This window comes from Dendrobates tinctorius, unplaced genomic scaffold, assembly GCF_039654945.1.
Source record: "Dendrobates tinctorius isolate UK_male_01 unplaced genomic scaffold, ASM3965494v1 ptg000024l, whole genome shotgun sequence".
NCBI lineage: Eukaryota > Metazoa > Chordata > Amphibia > Anura > Dendrobatidae > Dendrobates > Dendrobates tinctorius.
Genome location: NW_027361692.1, coordinates 17,025,290 through 17,049,292, shown reverse-complemented (window position 1 = coordinate 17,049,292; position 24,003 = coordinate 17,025,290). Strand labels below are relative to the sequence as shown.

At 41.0% G+C, this 24,003-nt stretch overlaps 1 protein-coding gene across 3 annotated transcripts in view; it reads right to left on the bottom strand.

Annotated features, from left to right (window-relative positions):
- The window catches only part of LMBRD1 (LMBR1 domain containing 1), a 270,632-nt gene that overhangs the window by 210,687 nt on the left and 35,942 nt on the right, over window positions 1-24,003 (bottom strand). For all 3 annotated transcript variants that reach the window (XM_073569390.1, XM_073569389.1, XM_073569388.1), the window contains exon 4: window positions 16,108-16,202. In XM_073569390.1, coding sequence (XP_073425491.1) covers window positions 16,108-16,202 — 95 coding nt within the window. The remainder of the gene's footprint in view (window positions 1-16,107; window positions 16,203-24,003) is intronic.

Genomic DNA, 24,003 nt, shown 5'->3' with positions numbered 1-24,003 from the left:
TTGTAAGCGGGCTAGGGTTGAGTTTATTTGATCTAGATGTGGAATCCATGTTTGGCCACAACGCCACATTGAAATCCCCAACCAGAATTAGAGAGCCTTTCTTGACTTTAATGGCCTTTACTATTATCTTCTTAATGTGAGTATATTGTCCTTTGTTGGGGGCATATATGGTCACCAACGTATATGGAATATTGTTGATTATACATTGCAATATAATGTATCTTCCATGTGGGTCTGTAATTTGGTTTATTTGGGAAAAGGCCACCGAGTCCCTTATTGCAATCGCCACCCCACCTTTTTTTCTATCTGCCAGCGCCAGGATCACGTGTGGGAATTTTTTATGTTTTAATCTACTTGTGTCTTCACTGTTTAAATGAGTTTCCTGTACACACAGTATGTCTGCGTTGTTCCTCAGTGCTTCTTTCCATAAAGTTGACCGTTTGTATGGGGAATTTAAGCCTTTGGCATTCACTGATATGAATTTAATCACCATCTATAAATTTGGTCAAGATTGCTGTGAGTCTATGCTGAGTATATTTTATCCCCCTTGTTTTATGTGTACTGGAAAGGTAGACCACTTTAGTGCCATACTCAGATACCACATTATTTTTCATATTATTGTTTTTTGGAATTTGATGTGCGTGTTTTGTCCCTCCTCCCATACGTGGGTCTACATAACATAGTGTCAGACATTCAAACTCATACTCATCTAGGTTACTGGTGCCCACGCCCATCGTTTTTTCAAATTGCTTCACGCCCCCCCTTTCCACCCCTGTAGATCCGACTGGAAAAAGCTGCCACTGTGGATAAAGAAAAAGATAAACACAAAAACAGACAGAAATAACATTCAAACTAAAAACTTTGCTCTCATGAGCACAAAAATAGGGAGCCCGTGCAGGCTGCCTTCCACGGGAATCAGAAGCCCAGCAAAAGTCTAGCGAACTAGATGTGACCTGGGTTCTGACATATGACCCTAATAGGAACCGGAAACAGAAAAAATACCGGGTCCCCGGAGAAACAAAAAATAAAACCTTAAAAGGTAATAGAAAATGAGCAATCAGAAAGGTTGCTTGTAAGATCTCGATGTGAAGAAAAAAACAAAACAAAAACCGAAAATCAGAAAATCCTATTAGGCAATCCATGTCCAAGTCCCGCTAACCATAATCGAGGGGGTCCTGCCATACTTGACCCCCGACTTCTCAGACCCGAACTGTCTTTCCCTAAGAGGGCTTGCCGCTCACAACCTATAGAACCGAAATTCAAAACCATAAGAACTCTTCTGAAAAATGTCATTTAGCAGGAGATCCTTTCCAGGTTTCCATATCCTGATCTGTGAGGTTAAACCAGTTCCTCGTTACATCTTAATCACGCTTGGGACCATTCCTCCACAATTGGTCGTGGTAGTGGGTTTTTCCCTTGGTTTTCCCTAGTATCAGAAGGGAGATTCCACTCCTTGCAAAGGCGTAAGGCTTGCTCCGGATTATTCACTACATGCTTTCGCCCATCTTTTGTTATCACCAGCTTCACTGGGAACCCCCATTTATACGGGATATTGTGTTCCCTCAGGATCCCTGTGCATGATGAAAATGCTCTCCTGCGTGCTAGGGTAAATGCAGATAGATCCGCATATATAGCTATATCTTTAAAGCGGTCGGGCAGGGACGGTGGGTTACGAGCAGCCTCCAACACCTTCTCTTTTATATGAAAGAAATGTATTCTGACTAGAACATCTCTTGGTATCGCAGCCGGGAGACGGTTTGGCTTAGGAAGCCTGTGGGCTCTGTCCATAATCAAATCAAGCTGTGTGGTGTCCGGCAACAGGCATGAGAAATAATCAGTAAGAAATTCTTTGAGGTCTTCAGTTTTAACCGTTTCCGCAATGCCTCTCAGACGGACATTATTGCGGCGAGATCTATCTTCCATATCCGCTATTTTAAGTTTAAGTACATCTATCTCTTCATCTGTGGATACCACCGAGTCCACCACCTCATTGTGCGCTGTGGTCAATTCCGCCATTTTATCTTCTATGTGGGATGTGCGTTCTTCTATAACATTGATGTCCCTCTGCATAGATCTAAGCATGTTCTGCATGTCCTTTTTGAAGTTAGACATTATTTCAGACATAAGCTGTCTCATAGTGTGCTCAGTTAATGGTTCTCCCGCACTAGCTAGTGCAACGCTCTGCTTGTGTTCTCTGGAGCTGTTTGTGGCTTTCAGGCCTCTTCTAGGAGGGGAAGCCTGGGACCGAATTTCTTGGTCCTCCCCTTGGTCCCTGTCTTCTTGTGCCGTGGGATCCCCTGAATCCACTCTTATATGGTCATCCCTGCCCCGTTCAGAGGGGCTGTTCCCCTTATGTCTCCTCAATCCCCTGCGGGGTCTCTCCTACCTCTCCTCTCATGCGTGATGTGGCTTTCTGCAATGCCTCCATGCCGTGCTTGAGCTTCCCAGCGCCATTTTGCGCGCCCTCCGCTGCTGGGTAGAACTGAGTGAGTTTGAGGGGGCTTTTCCTCCCTCTGCTGCTTCGCAATTCTTTCATGGCCCCACGGTCCCTCTGTCTTCCGCTGCCTGACGGGTCTGGAGCCGCTGCTTTAAGTAGCTGTGTGCCGCTGTATGGGGTCAATAAGCACCGGAGAAGTTCTACTGTGCTTCCTTCTCCATGCGCCGCAGGCCACGCCCCCGCCACAAACCATTCTTAAAGTCCTGGTGGAGGGAAGGAGGTTGTCACTCAAGATTTTATGTTACATGGCTCCATCCATTCTCCCATTGATGCGGTGAAGTAGTCCTGTGACTTTAGGAGAGAAACACCCTCAAAACAAGTTTTCACCTCCATGCTTGACGGGGGGGGGGGGGAGGGGACGGTGTTCTTTGGGTCCTAGGCAGCATTTCTCTTCCTCCAAACATGGCGAGTTGAGCTAATTCCAAAGAGCTCAATTATTAACTCATCTGACCACTGCACCTTCTCCCAATCACTCACAGAATCCTTAGAAAACTTCAGATGGGCCTGCACATGTACCTTCTTGAGCAGGGGGACCTTGCGGGCACTGCGGGATTTTAAACCTTTGCGCCATAAGGTATTACCAATGGTTTTCTTGGTGACTGTGGTCCCAGCTACCTTGAGGTCATTACCAAGTTCCCCTCGTGTAGTTTTAGGCTGATCTCTCACCTTCCTCATGATCAAGGAAGTGAGGTAAGATTTTGCATGGTGCCCCAGATCAATGTCGATTGACAGGCATTTTGTATTTCTTCCATTTTCTTACTATTGCACCAACAGTTGTCTCCTTGTCACCCTGCGTCTTACATATGGTTTTGTAGCCCATTCCAGCTTTGTGTAGGTCTATGATCTTGTCCCTGACATCCTTAGAAAGCCCTATGGTCTTGCTCATGTTCTAGAGGTTAGAGTCTGACTGATTAATGGAGTCTGTGGACAGGAGTCTTTTATAAAGGTGACTTAGAGACAACTGCAAAATGCAAATAAATTTATACAATGTGATTTTCTGGATTATATTTTTGATATTCTATCTCAATGTTAAAATTAACCTACCCTTACAATTATAGACTGTTCATATCTTGGGCAGTGGGCAAACTTACAAAGTCAGCAAGGATCAAATAATTATTTCCTTCACTGTTCATAGTCTCCCAAACGTCTCAGACTCCAGCAGATAAATTTTTTCAAAATTTCCTTGGTATTGCACAAGTAAATGAATAATTATCAAGGTATCAAATTGCCACAGGTTCTCTCAACTGTGCAATACTAAGAAAATCACAAAAACATTATCGGTTGGAGCTGTGAGGACTGGAGTTTGGGAAACACTGGTCTAGTATATGGAAGCCTTTCTTCATGAGGCGGCTTTGCGTTTCATTCGTGCAGCGGCTGTCGCTGGCGTCTCTTACTTTATACTGTTAGAGAGCAGGCTGGTTCTCAATGGAAGCTGCCCAGAGAATGAGCATGTCACTTCTTTTAACCACTTTAGGGTTTCTGAATGCTAAAAAGGTTAAAATAAGTGACATTTGACAGGACATGTGCACAGCAATGATGCCGGAACTGCCTCTGAACGCTGTTGGGTGAATAAAATTACCGTATATACTCAAATATGAGCTGAGATTTTCAGCCCATTTTTTGGGCTGAAAGTCCCCCCACTCGGCTTATATTCGAGTCATATACACCAGGGAGTTGGAGGAGGAGGGGGGGTGTCAGGTCATACTTACCCGTCCTGGCGCTGTCTCTGCAGCCCCCAGCTTCTCCGTGACCTCCCTTCCTTCCTTCAGTGGTCACATGGTACCGCTCATTAAACTCATGAATATGCGCATATTCATGAGTTTTAATGAGCGGTACCACGTGACCACTGAAGGCAGGAAGGGAGATTGCGAAGAAACAGCGCCAGGACGCGCAAGTATAGCAATACTCACCTGTCCTGCGTCCATGGCTGCTTGCTGCTGTCTGGCACGTCATCTGTCAGTGACGTTCAGACTGCAGGGGGCACGGCGCGCACTAACCACGTCACCACGCCCTCTGCTGAACAGGGCGAGTCTCTCAGGTGCCAGAAGTGACACCAGCGACGGAGAGGTGAGCATGTCATTTTATTTTTAAATGCAGCAGCAGCAGAGGCAGCACATGGGGAAATAATCTATGGAGCATAATCTATGGAGCATCTTATGGGGGCAGCATATGGTGGCATAATCTATGGAGCATCTTATGGGGGCAGCATATGGTGGCATAATCTATGGAGCATCTTATGGGGGCAGCATATGGTGGCATAATCTATGGAGCATCTTATGGGGGCAGCATATGGTGGCATAATCTATGGAGCATCTTATGGGGGCATAATCTATGGAACATCTTATGGGGGCATAATCTATGGAACATCTTATGGGGCCATAACCTTTATGGAGCAGCATATGGGGCATATTATTCTATGGAGCATCTTATGGAGCCATTATTAACCTTTGTGCAGCATTATATTGGGCGTATTTTGTATGGAGCATCTTATGGGGCCATCATGAACTGTATGGAGCATTATGTGGGGCTCCTGATTCAATATGGATATTCAAAAACATTTAACCTATTGATGTCTCAATTAATTTTACTTTTATTGGTATCTATTTTTTTTAAATTCACCAGTAGCTGCTGCATTTTCCACCCTAGGCTTATACTCGAGTCAATAAGTTTTCCCAGTTTTTTGTGGCAAAATTAGGGGGGGGGGGGGGGCGTTGTAACAGGTTATAACAATATTAACCAGCAGATTAACCCCATATCTGTAGGTTAACAGAGCTTTTGTTAGGGTGACAGGTTTCGTTTAATTCTGCTCAATAGTAATTGAAAAAAATTAATATACAACTATAAAAATAAGCAAAAATAAGTTTGGTTGTTTGGGCGCTCCACAACAGACACTGTATCTCATGTGGCCTCTTTGGAACATTAATTGCCCACAGCTGGTCTAACATTTTGAGTTTTGTCTAATTCTATTCTAAATTTGTAATCTTTTTTGCGGTTTCATTTTATTTCAGGCAAGCCTTGATTGTGTCCTCATCGAGTATACTCCTGCTCTTGTGCTAAAAAAAACAAAAAAACAACATTAACACGAAATAACCTTGCTATAATACAAGGATTCTTTACAGGTAGCCCGAGTCTACATGGCAGAGTCGGGGATCAATTATACTGCACATTAAATTGGAATATATATGCATAATGCCGTACAGAGAGACGAAGGTTAAGAAATTCATGTGCACACAGCTTAAATGGAGAGAAAAAAAATCTAATTACCTTAAAAACTTAAAGGGAAATTAACATGCAGATATCAAACATCATCATTTGCATTTTACAAATAAATGCTCCATTAAACTCAATTAATTCTCTATACTATTTCTCTTTTTACCTTAATTGGGGGCTTCCTTGAGACACACATGAATATAATCTGCACGAAGTATAAAAGCAAAGGAGTAGCCACAAAACATATTGCTTGTTAGCCTGTCTTCAGATTTTCATGAGATTTAGATAATTTTAAGCGCTTACTTATCTCTAATTAGTAAACTTTCATTAGAGGGGCTGCCTGCATTTAAAGAAATAAAATTCACAAACTGAAAAAAGAAAAGTCTCTGGAGCAATGCAATTTACTGGATGGGAAGCAGCTCGTCCCATGTGACCAGGAAGTAACAATCTCCAGTCATCCTTGGAGAAACAACCTCAGCAATTCCACCAAGATAAAGCTAATCTAATTTATCTGTCCATCGCCTCCTCACTGTCTGATCACTACACAGCATAAGCAAAGCAGGGAAGCTACTAACAGTTTTCCCCTAAATAATAACACCTAGCATGATTTTAAGCCCTACTCCAAAAACATGCCCTAGTTACATTCAGGACCAGCATTTGAGGAGGTGGTAGGACTGGTCAAGTACGCAGTGAATCATTTTCTTAGAGGCCTCCAGCATTTCAGCAGGAGGCACAACGAAAATGGTCTGAGTCTAGGGGGGAATATGGATGATGTGAAAGATAGGGATATTCAAAAAAAAAAAAACCTGTTTCAGTCTGTCAGTGATTTAAGACTGAGAAGGAGGTTCACCTTCCAACAAGACATTGACCCAAAGCATACTGCTAGACCAACACTCGAGTGATTCTAGGGGAATCGTGTAAAATGTTTTGGGGTGGCTAAGTCACAGCCCAGACCTTACGAATTGAGAATTTATGGTCATACTTGAAGATTGCTGTTCACCAGAGGAAACCATCTAACTTGAAGGAGCTAGAGCAGTTGGAATGTGCAAAAATCCCAATGGCAAGATGTGGAAAGCACAGAGACTTATCCAAAGTGACTTGCAGCTGTAATTGCTGCAAAAGGAGGCTCTAGAAAGTAGTGAGTTTAGAGGGATGAATGGTAATGGACACTGAAGTTTTCAGTTAATTTGTCCCATTTGTTGTTTGCTTTACAATAAAAAGAAAAGCAAATGTTCAAAGTTGTAGTTATGTTCTTTACATGAACAGATGCCAACCCTCAAAACAAGTGAAATTCCAGGTTATGAGGTAGCAAAACACAAAAAATGCCAAGGGAGGGAATACTTTTGCAAGTCACTGCATACAGCGGGGGAAAAAGTACTTAGTCAGCCACCAACTGTGCAAGTTCTCCCACTTACAAAGATGAGAGAGGCCTGAGAGTCAAAATGAGAAAACAAATCCAGAAAATCACCTTGTCTGATTTGGCATGATTTGTTTTGCAAATTATGTTGGAAAATAAGTATTTGGTCATTAACAAAAGTTCATCTCAGTATTTTGCTATATATCCTTTGTTGGCAATGACAGAGGTCAAACGTTTTCTGTAAGTCTTCACAAGGTTGGCACACACTGTTGGTGGTATGTTGGCCAATTCCTCCATACAGTTCTCTTCTCCTCTAGAGCAGTGATTTTTTTTGTGCCTGTCACTGGGTAACACAGACTTTCAAATCCCTCCAAAGGTTTTCTATGGGGTTTAGATCTGGAGACTGGCTAGACCTTCATATGCTTCTTACGAAGCCATTCCTTCATTGCCCTGGCGGTGTGTTTGGGATCATTATCATGCTGAAAGACCCATCCATGTTTCATCTTCAATGTCTTTTCTGATGAAAGGAGGTTTGCACTCAAAATCTGACGATACATGGCCTCATTCATTCTTTCATGTACATGGATCAGTCGTCCTGGTCCCTTTGCAGAGAATCAGCCCCAAAGCATGATATTGCCACCCCCATGCTTCACACTAGGTATGGTGTCCTTTAGATGCAACTTAGCTTTCTGTCTCCACCAAACAACACGAGTTTTGTTTCTACCAAACAGTTGTACTTCGGTTTCATCAGACCATATGACATTCTTCCAATACTCTTCTGGATAATGAAAATGCTTGCAGGAAAACTTCAGACGAGCCCAAACATGTAATGGCTTAAGCAGGGGGACACGTCTGGCACTGCAGAATCTGAGTCCCTGGCGGCGTAGTATGTTACTGATGGTAGCCGTTGTTACGGTGGTCCAAGCTCAATGCAGGTCATTCACTAGGTCCCCCTGTGTGTTTCTGGGAATTTTTGCTCACCGTTCTTGTGATCATTTTGACCCCACGGGGTGAGATCTTGCGTGGAGCCCCAGATCGAGGGAGATTATCAGTGATCTTGTATGTCTTCCATTTTCTTATTATTAGAACATTTTGCAGGAGACTGAAGTGAGGGGAGAGAAAACCAGACAGCGCTACCTAAGCGCAAAAAATGACATATAGAAAAGAATCGTGATACATATACAGTACAGACCAAAAGTTTTGACACACCTTCTCATTCAGAGAGTTTTCTTTATTTTCATGACTATGAAAATTGTAGATTCACTCTGAAGGCATCAAAACTATGAATTAACACATGTGGTATTATATAATTAACAAATAAGTGTGAAACAACTGATAATACTGTATGTCTTATATTCTAGGTTCTTCAAAGTAGCCACCTTTTGTTTTGACTACTGCTTTGCACACTCTTGGCATTCTCTTGATGAGCTTCAAGAGGTAGTCACCGGAAATGGTTTTTACTTCACAAGTGTGCCCTGTCAGGTTTAATAAGTGGGATTTCTTGCCTTATAAATGGAGCTGGAACCATCAGTTGTGTTGTGCAGAAGTCTGGTGGATACACAGCTGAAACTACTACTGAATAGACTGTTAGAATTTGTATTATGGCAAGAAAAAAGCAGCTAAGTAAAGAAAAACAAGTGGCCATCACGACTTTAAGAAAATGAAGGTCAGTTAGTCCGAAAAATTGGGAAAACTTTGAAAGTGTCCCCAAGTGCAGTGGCAAAAACCATCAAGCGCTACAAAGAAACTGGCTCACAAGAGGACCGGCCCAGGAAAGGAAGACCAAGAGTCACCTCTGCTGCGGAGTATAAGTTCATCCGAGTCACCAGCCTCAGAAATCACAGGTTAACAGCAGCTCAGATTAGAGACCAGGTCAATGCCACACTGAGTTCTAGCAGCAGACACATCTCTACAACAACTGTTAAGAGGAGACTTTGTGCAGCAGGCCTTCATGGTAAAATAGCTGCTAGGAAACCACTGCTAAGGACAGGCAACAAGCAGAAGAGACTTGTTTGGGCTAAAGAACACAAGGAATGGACATTAGACCAGTGGAAATCCGTGCTTTGGTCTGATGAGTCCAAATTTGAGATCTTTGGTTCCGACCACCGTGTCTTTGTGTGACGCAGAAAAGGTGAACGGATGGACTCTACATGCCTGGTTCCCACTGTGAAGCATGGAGGAGGAGGTGTGATGGTGTGGGGGGTGCTTTGCTTGGTGACACTGTTGTGGATTTATTCAGAATTGAAGGCATACTGAACCAGCATGGCTACCACAGCATCTTGCAGCGGCATGCTATTCCATCCGGTTTGTGTATAGCTCATTCATAATTTATTTTTCAACAGGACAATGACCCCAAACACACCTCCAGGCTGTGTAAGGGCTATTTGACCAAGAAGGAGAGTGATGGGGAGCTACGCCAGATGACCTGGCCTCCAGCGTCACCAGACCTGAACCCAATCGAGATGGTTTGGGGTGAGCTGGACCACAGAGTGAAGGCAAAAGCGCCAACAAGTGCTAAGCATCTCTGGGAACTCCTTCAAGACTGTTGGAAGACCATTTCCGGTGACTACCTCTTGAAGCTCATCAAGAGAATGCCAAGAGTGTGCAAAGCAGTAATCAAATCAAAAGGTGGCTACTTTGAAGAACCTAGAATATAAGACATATTTTCAGCTGTTTCACACTTTTTTGTTAATTATATAATTCCACATGTGTTAATTCATACTTTTGATGCCTTCATAGTGAATCTACAATTTTCATAGTCATGAAAATAAAGAAAACTCTTTGAATGAGAAGGTGTGTCCAAACTTTTGGTCTGTACTGTATATGTATATATGCTCACCTGTGGTGGTTGTGCAGGCACAACAGTATGTAGCAATTTGATCACAAATGGGGATCCAACCTCGTGGTATGCAGCTCTTCCGAATGGTGCGGAGTTGTGCTGGTCCTGTTGCATTCACAAACTCCAATGGATATGTGGAAAAAAGAAAATGGTGGCGCTTCCCTCTGATGGAATGAATCCTCAAACAGATGTCAGATGTGAACCACTCCTTTGGGCGATGTCCAGAATGGTGCAGACACTTTGCATTTGTCAAATTAAATTTATTTAAAAAAACATGAGTATTAAAGATTCTTTCATGCTTGTGATAATTAAAAAAAGAATAAAAACTTTAAATGGGTATTAAAATTACAACGTGTTTCTGCTCTAAAAGATCCTTCTTCAGGTGTATATATGACAGGTAATGAGTGGAGGACAGAGGAGCCTCTTAAAGACGTTACAGGACTGTGAGAGCCAGAAATCTTGCATGTTTTTACGTGACCAAATACTTATTTTCCACCATAATTTGCAAAATAAATCTTGCCAAATCAGACAAGGCGATTTTCTGGATTTGTTTTCTCATTTTGACCCTCACAGTTGTGGTCTACCTATGATGTCAATTACAGACCGCTCTCATCATTTTAACTGGGAGAACTTTGTCAATTGGTGGCTGACTACATTTTTTTTTCTCCTACTGTTTGTGTATGTGCAGTGTGTGTAATGACATGATTATAAAAGATAGGCCTACACTAATCAGAGAAAAAACAGCATAGCGAACCGTTACAAAAAAAATGTATTTACAGAGCCCAACACTTTTCTTAAAATGGGTATTTTCAAGTTGAGTTTTCAGCAGTATAAAGTACTCCAGAAACCTTACTTCCTTGTTGTTTGGGGTGGGCGAATCCTCTGAGCGACAATTCTGGTCAGTAACCAACGGTCAGATGTTACAGCATAGGGGTGGAAGGGATTTCTAGAAATCCCACGTCCACTATGCATGCATGCGCGCCTGCAGATCACTCGCAGACACTAACATGTGACGCGTCTTTCAGGACCGCAGCATGTTAATTTCTCTTGCAGAGACGCGAGTCTCCGATACAGAAATGTAATCATTAGAATGTATTGGATGTGGTTAATTCTCATAGTTCAATTAACTCATGGGGATTTACCCGAGTTTAATAAAACGCAGGATTTTGGATGCAGATAAAATAGGCTCCATAGGCTGCTGTACAGAATTGCTCGACGTCGTGGGATCACGAAGGATTACGTCTTAGCTGCGGAGATTTTTTTTTTTTTTTTTTAAATAAATTGGTGAATGAGGGACTGCCTCTTGTTTTTATTTCTAAAACTCTCTCTTTTTAGGTCTTTCATGTTCCCAGTTTTGGACACTTCACGTCTTTCTTTTTTTGCTTTTTAATAAATTGATGAACGGGGAGTGTTAAAATAAACTTTTTTTCCTGTGTGAGTTTTTTGTATTACTCCTGCGTTAGTAATGGAGGCGTCTCGTAGGCACCTCTCCATTACCAACCCATGTGCTTGGTGTCAGCTGACACTACAAAGCTGACAACAACCTCAAACTATTACCCCAATGGCCACCGCAACAGTGCAACCAGGAAGAGCCGGGCAAAGTGCCCGAACTGGCACATCCTGGATACATCACATCTAGGGCAGCTGCAGGCTTGCATTTTCAGGTTCGAAAGGGCAAAATAACCATGGACCTTCCCAGCCTGATAACATTAGCCTGCAGCTATCTGCTTTACCTGGGCCTGTTATCAAAAATAGGGTGGACCCCCAAATTTTTTTTTTTAGCATTTATATATGATATAAATGCGCCTTCTGGGTGCATTTGCATTGTAGAAACACATTTTACAACGCACTTTTATTTAACTGCGGATTTACGGCATCTAATGCAAGTCTAAGGCCGGAGTCACACTAGCGAAAAAAATCGGACGAATGCAATGTGATAAAAAAAAAAAAAATCGCATTGCATTCGTCCCAATGTTATTCTATGGGGCAGCTCCCATCATCCGATTTTTTGTTGGAATATTTCCTCGAACCGAGACAATCGCAGCATGCTGCGATTGTCACTGATTTTCGGATCGGACTCGCCAATGCAAGTTTATGGGTGCGATTAAAAATCGGATTACAAATGGACCACAAGTGTGACTTGCGATAAAATCGCAAGACTTCTCCAGCTCACAGGAAAGAGCATCAGGCATTGGATGTCAATTTGATGCTTAGATGCGAATAAAATCGGTTCATCGCTGGAAATTCGGATCACAGGCGGATCCCTGGACAAGAAACCGTTGTGCGATTTCGTACTGTAAAAATCGGACCGATTTTTTAATCGTTGTGTGTGACTCCAGCCTAAGGGGAAAGTCCGCACAGAAGACTAAGCATTCCCGCAAGAGAAAATGACATGGTACGGCTCAGAAACCTGCACCTCAGGCGAGTTTACACAGCGTAAAAAATAAGCACTATGGGTACGGGATTTCTATTAATCCCATCTATTGTGCTTGCACTGTACAACACAGCATTTTGTAGGCAGTGAACATGCTGAATCCAAAATGCTACTATTCCTGTTTGTGGGCACACAACCTTAGACATCAAGTGACTAACCACAACAGTCATGTGGATGTACAGACCATGACTGATGCAAGAAAAGCAGCAGAGTGATCAGGAATTAACAGGTGGCTAACTTTTTTGTTTTCCCTTTTATTCCATCTCCTCCTATTACCTCATTTTCTCTAACTAAATTGGAATTGTGCTGTTTATTGGGGCATTTTTGTTAGAAAGGGTACCAACACAGTACTCGCTGAGCAATTCTATTTATCAAGCTCTATATGTATTATTCATGATGTGCTTGTTATTATAAAGGTCAAGGAATGAGGGAAAAAAAAAAAAAAAAAAAGGTGTGTCAAGGTGTTACAAAAACAACTTAAACGCCAAGAAAAAGTAGTTAAAATTCATAATATACCATATCATACTTGACTTTTTTTTAAATATTAATATTTTTACCCGCTTTATAGCCTTTACCATCTAGGTGAAAACATTTACAACTGACATCAGAACGGTCTAGAATACATGTTCTTGTATTTCTATACATAAAGTTCACTTTAACAACTGATGCACAATGTTGATTTAACAATGTATAAATTATTACTGAAGCATTAACACCACAGAATTGACAATTCTCATCAAAGCATAGCGAGCACAAGCTTCCCATATGATCACTATTCTGCAATTATGCCGAGTCAGCATGCTATAATAGCATTTTGTTGAGAGGTTCATGTAAGGAACGGTCTAGGAGATAATCTGTCACAAGTGATTGACAGAGCCATAAATATATTCTTTATGCACAAGCTCTGCATGACTTTCTCTGATGAAATAGGAGTGAAAAGCCCCCAACAAGTCACTCTAAGGCTACTTTTACACTTACCGCTTTTTTTGCGGACAGTTATCGCATTATCTTCTTAGTCACATGCGTATTAAGTGTGTGAATGCAGCGTACTACTCATGTGAACTAATTTAAATAATGGCGTACCTTGTTTCAGCTGGAAGTTCACCTACACTGCAGTTCTCGCGATTGATCAGCTGACCGCGAGAACTGCAGTGTACGTGACCACCGGGGACGGGTGTTATCTACGGTCACTAGCCAAGTTCTCACAATCAGCTGACCGTGAGAACGGCAGTGCACGTGACTGTCAGGGATAGAGTTATCTCTGGTCATCAGCTTCAAGCTCTGCTCTGTTCTGGATGTCCGGCTGAATGGTGGCATAAAGCCACCATCCAGCTAAAGGCATCCAGATGTAGCAGAGCTGGACTCGTCGTGGGACATTATGTATATCTTCTCGGCGGACAGGTAAGGATATTGTTGCTTTTTTATTTTCTCTTCTAGGAGACAATGGCGTTGGAGGAATAGGCAATGCAGTAAGTATGGTTTAATTAAGATCTACTAAAAGGAGACTGTTATTACTTCAGCTAAAAGTCTTTATTCTGGCTGTGTCTTTATTTGCTATATAACTATAGGATTAGTAATGGATAGGTGTCTTATAAACACTTCTCCATTACTAAGCCGTGGGCTTGATGTCACCTGACAATAAAAAGGTGACATCAACCCCACAAAAATGAACTCCACTTGACACCGCTACAGGAGAAGTGGGAAGATCCGGGTAAAGTGCCACAATTGGCGCATCTTTGGATGGAAAAAATATAGCAGGAACACCGTATAAAGTGACATATCAGATTTTAAAAATAGGCTCTGTCAGGAAGGTGAAAACAGATTGTCAGTAAGGGGTTAATTGGGCATTGTATCCAAACAAAATGAGGCAACAAGGGCAGATAATACAGTGGATTGCAAAAGTATTCACCCCTTGGCTGTTTACCCATTTTGTTAATTACATTGGCACTAAATAGTCTAAAGCAATGTGAGTAACATTTCTCCAAAGTATACTGCTAAGGCCTGCTTCACATTTCTGTTTTTTTGACGTCAGTCAAAATCCGCCAGTTTGTGAAAAAAACGGATCTGCCCCTTTTTTGGCAAATCCGCTTTTTTCCCCCATAGACTTGCATTAGTGTCGGATGTTGACTGACGGTCGTCCGTTGCATCCGTTTTTGGACAGATCCGTGAGAATTTTAGCAGTTCCCGGGCGGAATAAACGGACTCTGAAACTTTTTTTTGGCTTGACGGTCCGCTATCTTTAAGCGCGCATGCCCGGAAGATTTGCTCCGGGAAACATTTTAACCCTGAAGTTTTCTGGAAGCGGCAAAAATTCTCTCTTTTTCTCTCTCTGTCTCTCTAGGCCGAGGTCGCTTTAAATTTACACCTTCAGCGGATCTGGCCTAAAAAGCAGTCCGCTGACAATCCGTATGTCACAAAACGGAGGCGAATCCTTTTTTTTTTCCTTTTGGCGGATTTCAGCTCACCGCTGACAACGGAAATGTGAAAAAGGCCTTAGGCAACACTCGAGTGTTAAGGGAAAACATGTAAATGTTTTGGAGTGGCTAAGGCCTGTTTCACATACTGTATCTCTTTGTTGCCATCAGTCAAAATCCGCCGTTTTGCAAAAAAAAAAAAAAAAACGGATCCGCCATTTTTTTGGCGGATCCGTTTTTTTCCCCATCGACTTGCATTAGCAGCGCATTTTGACGGATGGTCATCCGTTGGATCCGTTTTTTGACGGATCCGCCAAAATTTTGGCGTCCAATGACTTGAGTGGACGGACAATGAAACGTTTGTCAGCGTCAAAATAGCGGATAGCAACGGATCCGCCGCTATCCGCCATTCGTTATAACGGTCGCCAATGGGCGGCAGATCCGTTCCCAATCGTTTATTGACGGAATCCGGCAACGGATCCGCTTTTTGACACCGACAATGCCCGGAAGAATTTCCTTGCCAGAAATTTAACCCCAAATTCCGTTCTGACGGAAGAAAAATCTCTCTCTCTCAGGCTCGTGTTCCTTTACATTTCCACCACTAGCTGATAATGCGGATCCTTCAAAAAAAACAGATCTGGTGGCCTCCGTTTGTGCCACAACGGAAACGGATCCGTTTTTTTCACATTCTGGCGGATTTACACTGACGTCAAAAAACGGAAATGTGAAAAAGGCCTAAGTCAAAGCTCAGACCTTAATCCAACTGAGGATCTGTGATCAGACTTGAAGATTGCAGTTCACCAAAGGAAACTATCTAACTTGCCCTTAAGGAATGGGCAAAAATCTCAATGGAAAGATGTGGAAAGCTCATAGAGCCTTACCCAAAAGGACTCTTAGCTGCAATTGCCACAAAATGAGACTCTACAAAGTACTGACTTTAGGATAACATAACTGAAAACTTCATTGTGCATATCTGTTTGCTTTACAATAACAAGAGCTAAATGTTCACAGTTGTAGGCATGTTCCTTATGTGAACTGATAAAAAAAGAAAAAACTGAAATTCCAGATTGTGAGGTAGCAAAGCACGAAAAATGTCAAGAGTGCGGTTAGGGGCTGCTGAAAATATTCACAAGCCACTGTAGTATATGATGGCTACACAGAAGTGTAGGAGGGATAGGACACAAAATAAAAAAGCATGTTCAGCTGCAAGCAAGAATCTTTTGATTGTCTATTGAGTCCTCATTTAGAACAGCTAGTCAGCTTATAGCTACCAATAAAGAAATATAAGTGTGTATATATATATATATATATATATATATATATATATATATATATATATATAGCGCAAGTACTTACTGAGCAGCTGGTCCTGTCCTCATCCTTTTCTTCATAGTAAAAATATACAAATGGTATCCACAAAAACACACAGAACAGGATAATGGAATAAAAGGCTACAAAAAGAAATGAGACAAATTAGGCAAGTGTCAAAATATTATGTTGTTACAATTGTAGCCTTTAATTAAACAGAACGCAAAATGTTTTATTATAAAACTTTTAGTTGGCTAGGATAATTATTTCTGGACAATGGGAAAAAAGTCACTATACCCAAATGGTAATGTATAGTAAAAGAATCAAAGAAAAAAAAATTAACAGGAATCTATCAGCAGGTTTTTGCTAACCTATGAGCAACATGATGTAGGGGCACAAAGAATGATTCCAGTGATGTGTCACTTACTGGACTGCTTGGTGCAGTTTTGAGAAAATCCCTGTTTTCTTAGTTGTAGATGTAGCAGTGGTCAGATTACGGAGTTGTGAATAATCCAGCCCACATCCCTGATTGGCAGCTTCCCGAGTACACTGCCAACCAGTTGCGGGGGGTTGGTTGCACAGATTAGCTGCACCTAGCTTGAGGCCTAGTCCTGTAGTGTTAATCTCCTGCTGATAAGGTAATGATTGTACTGAAACTAAAGCACACAGCCTAATAAGTAACACACATCTGGAATCAGGATCACTTGCCCTATATTATGCTGCTCTCAGATTATATAGCAAACCTGACAGATTCCCTTTAAGGTCATGTATGAAAAAAACAAATGAAGTACAAAAGTCATTGTCACTTTTCAACATGCTTTTCTTTGTCTGTTCTTTCTGTTCTACATAGATCTAAAAAGATGTTAAGACTGAAATGATGGTCCACTAGTGAACAGCCCCTTATTAACAGCATCAGGGCCAAGCATAAAAATTGTAATAAAAAAAGCTATAATTTCCTCCGAGAACAATGCCATTCCTTCATTCTCATCTCCAAGTCCCCGGCCTTGCTACAAGACAGGTGTTTCTACCTTTTGGACAAAACTGGAAGGGTGCAGCAGCTCATCAGCCACATGACATTATGTCAGGTGAACAGCAGCGGACTCGTGACTGATGTCAGAGGAATGCTGCTGACCCAGTAGGTATAGATTTTTTTTTATTTTTAATTTTTTTTTTCAAAATATGCTGCAACAAGGTGCTATTATTAATACATCACGCTACAAATTATTATGCAAATGCTATTTTTCTCTAATATTCCTAAATGGTCGATGCAAATAAGTCAGTATAATGTTCAAATCAACCATTAGAATATATATCAAATATTAAATGGACCAACCGCACAATGAAAACACTTTTTTTTTTTTAGTTTTGAAAAGAAGAAACACAAAATGCACAGTTCCATATTATTATGCACAACAGTTTCCAAAGGTTGTAAACAGGAAATTGTCATTTATTGAATTTGCAGAATTTAGAGGTCACATTTAATTGCATCAAAAGCTTTATGAAACAAAAACATCTTAACTGGTCAAGTTGCATGGTAACATAGGATCCCTTCTCTGAAGTTTGCAATTTTTGCATCCATTCAACTTGTGAGTTTTTGGATTGTTTCTGCTTGTACTTTTTTCCCAGGATGCCAGAATAGCCTCCCAGAGCTGCTGTTGTGATGTGAACTTCCTCCCACCTTCATAGAACTTTTATTTGAGGATACTTTAAGGCTATGTGCGTATGTTGAGTATTTGCTTGCAGAACTTTCCGAAAGATTTCTGTATCTCTTGGCAGCAAAAATGCACGTTTTTGGTGCGTTTTGCGTGCGTTTTTGTACAGCAATGAAGGATTTTTTGGGCTAAATAAAGATATTAAAAAAAATGTTTTGTGATGTAATTACTTGGTTCAACAGCTTCTTTATCATTCTGATGCTGTGGCATTAGTGTAGTGGGATTAAGGCTTGGTGTTAGCAGCTGTCCCTGACACCAAGCCCTAGGTTTAGTAATGAAGAGGTGTCAGTCAGACACCCTCATTATTTAACTCTTCACTTACTAGTTTAGTAAACACACACACACACACACACCAGCCTATGTAGGAGTGTTAACAGAATGAACCTACATAGGCTGTAATTGGTAATTGTAAGCGGCAGCAACTGGTAATTTTCACAATGAAAAAAAAAAAAAAAAAAATAGGTGGGCTCATTCATAATTTTCATAACCAGCAGAGAGATAGCCAACAGCTGAGGGCTGATGTTAATATTCTTGGAAGGATTCAATAGCCATAAAGATTCCCAGGCTATTAGTATCAGCTCACGGCTGTTTGCTTAGCCTTTACTGGCTAGTTTACAGGGGGAATCAAGAAAAAAAATTGACCTAGGGTCCCCCTATAAAATCTAAACAGCAAAGGTTAGACAAACACCTGTGGACTGATATTAATAGCCTAGGAAGAAGCCATGGATATTGCCCTCCCCAGACTAAAAAAAAAAAAAAAAAATCAGCTCTCAGTTGCCCCAGAAATGGCATGTCCATAAGATGCGCTAATTCTGGCACTTAGCTTCGCTCTTCCCACTTGCCCTGGTGCAGTAGCAAGTGTGGTGAAAGTTGAGTGGGTTGATGTCACCTTTTTATTGTCAGGAGACATCAAGCCGAGAGGTTGGTAATGGAGAGGTGTCTATAAGACGCCCCCATTACTAAACCCATGGTGATATTATAAAAAAAACATGCACAAAATAAAGTAATTTATTTGAAATAATAACACAAATTCCTTTATTGAATCTAAATTAAACCATACTCATGTTATTGCCCAATTCACTGAAGCCAATGTCTCCTGTAACAATTAAAATAATAAACCACAATATTCCTCAACTGTCCAGAGAAGATAATAAATAATGTTCCATGATGATCCCAAAGACTGAGAGCAGTCACTGAGGTAATTGCTCTCAAGGAAAGCTGGCTACAAACTGACAGGAGTGTGCAATTGCTGCTGCAGTATGTAGTGCTGAGCTGCGGTGAGAGTTCACCGGAGTTGATCAACTGATGAACTCTGGTGATCTCACTTCCGGCACCATCGCTGCATGAGAAAGTGCTCATGCAGCAGTGGTGTCGTAAGGGAGATCACCGAATAACATCAACTAATGAACTCGTGTGACCTCTCACACGGCAGCTCAGTGCTACAAACTGACGGAGTGATGACTCTTAGACCGGTTAGAGCGGTCACATATCCTGATGTGACTGTTCTTCTACAAGTAAGATTACCGTGGGACACTCTGGATTACGTGGACTACAGCAGACAGGAGAGTAAATGGTAATTATTTTTGACTGTTTACAGGGCACAAGGGCATCGGGGATTTGGTGTTTGGTGAGTATAATGTGTTTTTAATTTTTATTTTAAATATTATAATAGACTACTTCTCCCATAATCAGCGCATGCTATCACGGTTATCAGTGACAGCAGGCGTAGCCTGATGGGAGCAGTAGTCATTCATCAGCCAACGCCGGTTACCTGCAATAAAGGAGCCTCTATCATTTCAATTAAAGGATTTTATTCTGGGTGTGTGGTTTTCTTTTTTTATATTATTTTGGGGTTAGTAATGGGGACGTCTTCTAGACGCTTCTCCATTACTAACCTTTGGGCTTGATTGTCACCTGACAATACAAAGCAAGTCCCCACTCAGGTTCGTCATCTGTTAATGGAAATATAGGGGATTTCCACGTTACTGGTAGTACAAAAGCTCTGAAAAGCACCGTGGCTCCTAGTCCACCAAAAGAAATGAAAAGAACCACATTTAGCGTCCACATGTTTGGCATTTCTGTAGCAATGAAAGTTTGCCTAATTTATGGGTGCATGTCTCCAGAATCATGAGCCGGGCACTACCACGTATGGGCACTACAATGGCAGTTTGCAATTTTCACTCAACATCCACTGCTGCTCCTTTCTTGAAAGCACCTATTGACTTAAAAATAGTAATTACATGGGGCCCATTATATTGTATGGAGCATTATATAGGACCAATTAAACTCTATGGAGCAATGTATGGGCCCGGGGCCCATAAAACTAAATGGAGGTCTATACTGTCAGGTCTAAAATGGTAAGTCTTCTGTCACTAGATGTGCTGTGCGCCATGAGGATTCGCTGGTTTCTGAGCTATTGTAGAATTTACAATAGATATCACTCACTGTAATTTAAGTGAAATCTTTGGCATTCTACTATATGTACATTTTTTTTTTATCTGTCCATTATGAATTGTGGTAAAGGGGCCACTGAGACTTTCGCCAGCCCTACTCACAACATGTGCGATGTGAGGATTCACACGTTTGCAGTCAAAGAGTAAATGTACACTTGTACCCGAAGGCCAGACAACCCCTTTAAAATAGCAATGAGGATTGCAATATACACTTGTGATATGTTGAAGGTTGCTTACAATTCTCTGTCTTGTAACCAGCACATTAAGATGTTATGTGGTGTAAGTGTGGTCAGACAGAATATACGCATCACTGACATTTGGAGTAGATTCTTTTTAAGCATACCAAAGTAAAAAAAATGAATAAAATAACGCTACAGGAAAGAAGGTGACAGAAAGCATATAAGAAGAAAAAAAAAAACAAAGCAAAAAAAAAAAAAGAGCTAGCTGTGCCCATGGAAGAATGTTATGAAATCTAGATCTCTCCCAGTAAAAACACACCAGAAACAGTTTAATGCATTGAAAAAAAAATGTAATTTGCACTCAGCGGCTTGTTATTTACAGGTAAATTGCAGCATGTCTGTGCTGTATAAAGGCACATTCAGGACCGACCTGTAAATTACAGACTGTGTGGTCTCCTCAGATATACGGCAGCTTAAAACACAAGACAAAGCTGAGAATGAAAAATAAAGATATCAAAAGAAGCGTTGCTAATTGTCTCCACAGTTAGTGATCTCAGAGTTAGAGGATACGCCATACAAAGGAACCTGCTGAGATTAGAAACGAAGCATCATTGAAGGAAATGGCTTTTCACATTAACAGTTGTAAAGATTTGACATTTGATCTTAGAGATTGGAAAGAAAGCTTCAAAAAATAAACCTTCTATGAGAGTAAACAGAATTGCCTTCAAGATTGCCTTTCACTCCAGGCAAGTTCTGCCATTTACTGAAGTCTTAAAGAAATTATTTTAGCCTCAATTGATGAATTGTTTTTATTTCGTTTCTCCCTTTGGATCAATAAAAACAAGAGGAACTCATCCGAAACCCGTCCAGCCAGCATTTCATTGAGATAAAAGCAATTTTAAAAAATAAAATACCGCACGCCTTAATTCGTAAAGGGCGATTACAATATTGTCCTCACACCTCTTCCTTCTTTTAAGGACAAGCTCAACCACAAGGCACTGACTGGTCTTCTGACCTGAACTTATATATTATATACAAGATCAGGTCAGGAATATACACACACACACACATACACAACTAGAAACCCACCCATTTTTACTTGTCTCCTCTTTTCATTAATATCTGCCTTGTGAAGGAACTTTGAAGGGATTCTTCAAATAACTTTTATGAATCTCTTTGATATAGGTTCCACGCGTCTGTCCTTTGGACCAATTTTAATATTAATAGTGGATCTATATCTTTTGAGTTAGCAAATATGTGATTTATCCTGTCAAGCCAAATCACTATTATCGTGTGTAACTCTTTCGGAATACAACTCTATGGGATTGTGTTCTCTCATATACCCAAGAAGCAATCCTGTACTATGCTTTTTTAGGCTTGAACATAGGATCTGAATAAATCGACGGTGTGACTTTTCATCATCATCTCCAGGCCTTTATGTTGCTTAAGCATATGCCTGGTCAGGATACTGTACTTTCCAAGGGTTGCCAGAAGTGACGCGTGCGTGCCAGGCCGGCACTATGCACTTTAATGGCAGGATAAGCACTTCAAATACTGTACTTGCGGTCCACCAACCGGAAGTGGGTAGAGCGCTGCAAGTTCTTTGCTGGAGCTCAACGTTTTAAATAGAAGAGGCACTTCAGATGTTCTTCTTGATGCAACCTACACTTAATAATCTAGCTCACCTGATGAATCAATATTACAGAACTGAGCCCGGAGACCCTTTAAGGAGAACATCCACCTGACTGACAGGGCACTTTTTTTATGTATGAAAGACAAAGCCCTGCTAATGTGGTGAGACTGTTCCTTTATTTTTTCAACATAGTACAAAAGTAATGGTGTCATCTGACATATACAAGGTGAGGCGGTATATTGTCCTACCATAAAACTTTTCCTCTATTACTGCATATCTTATCGGTATAGAGGCATTTCACTCACAAATAAAATTTGATGCTTGCTGTATCCATAAGGATATCTAGACTTTCACAACCAGGATGGTTGATGAAATTCTCTAAGATTACCTTATGATTTGCGAACACTGTATAAATATAAAGCTGGTATACCAAATCGCCATCTGTGATCGACTCTGCATGAATACTACATCCCTACTCAGCGACTGCACCACGTGTATTAGGGTCTGTCTCGAGTCCTAAAGAGGTTTATGCAATTGACAAATTTCTCCATTTGTGAATTTTGAAAAGAGACCCTAAGTGTTTTTATTCTTTGATATACTTACAGTATTTTGAACACTATATGAATTCAACGCTGGTATACTAGATCACGGTGATATACTTGGCATTAACACCGCCCCGATTCAGTGACTGCATGTGTAACGGGGGTCTGTCAAAAGGGTCCTTAAAATTGTCCACATAAAAGAGGCATAAAAACGGAGGCTGCTTATACACCTAAAGGAGTTTGATTAGACTGGACACATAAGCCGCCTTCATCTTGCTATTGCGAGTTATAAAAGAAATTTTTGTGGGGTGTTACTCCTTGAAACACTCTATACCAGCATTATCTGTTTGTGTCCATTGGCTTTGCACTTTTTAGAGAAGCATTTGTGTTATTTGATCTTTTATACAATATCAAAAGTAAAAATTGTAAACTCATTTTTTGCCACACCCAATATAAGAAAATACATATATATTCATTCGGTGATGCATACACTGACAATTTTGTTTTCCCCACCTACAATGAATGGAGAGGTCTTTAATTTTTATCGTAGGTACACTTCAACTGTGAGAGACAGAATCTAAAAATAAAAACCAGAAACCAGATTAGGATTTCTAAATAATTAAATTGCATTTTATTGCATGAAATAAGTATTTGATCACCTACCAACCGGCAAGAATATTGGCTCTCGCAGATGTGTTCGTTTTTCTTTAAGAAGCCCTCCTATTCTTCACTTACTACTTGCATTAATTGCACCCGTTTCAACTCGTTATCTGTATAAAAGAGACCTGCCCACACACAATCAATCATACGCTAACCTCTCCACCATGGCCAAGACCAAAGAGATCTCTAAGAACACCAGGGACAAAATTGTAGACTTGTAAAAGGCTGGGATGGGCTACAGGACAATAGGCAAGCAGCTTGGCGAGAAGGCAACAGCTGTTGGCACAATTATTAGAAAATGGAAGAAACACAAGATGACTATCAATCTTCCTCAGTCAAGATCCCGCCTCGCAGGGCAAGTATGATTCTGAGTCAGGAACCAGCTAAGAACTACAAGGGAGGATCTGGTCAATGACCTGAAGAGAGCTGGGAACACAGTCTCCAACATTACAGTTAGTAAAACATTACGTAGTATTTGGATTCAAGTCTTGCAGTGCACGCAAGGTCCCCCTGCTCATGCCAGCACATGTCCAGGCCTGTTTGAAACATTGCAAATATTAAGTTCTGTTTTTCTATTGTATCACGTGCTTATTTTATGCAAGAAAAATGCAAATTAATTATGCAAAAATCATACGCTGACTTTTTTTTAAATTCTGTCTCTCACAGTTGAAGTTTGTAGGTGGGAAAACTTTCAAAATCATCAGTGTATCAAATACTTTTATTCCCTACTGTATAACTGTCAATGTCAGGAGACCCGCGGTCAGT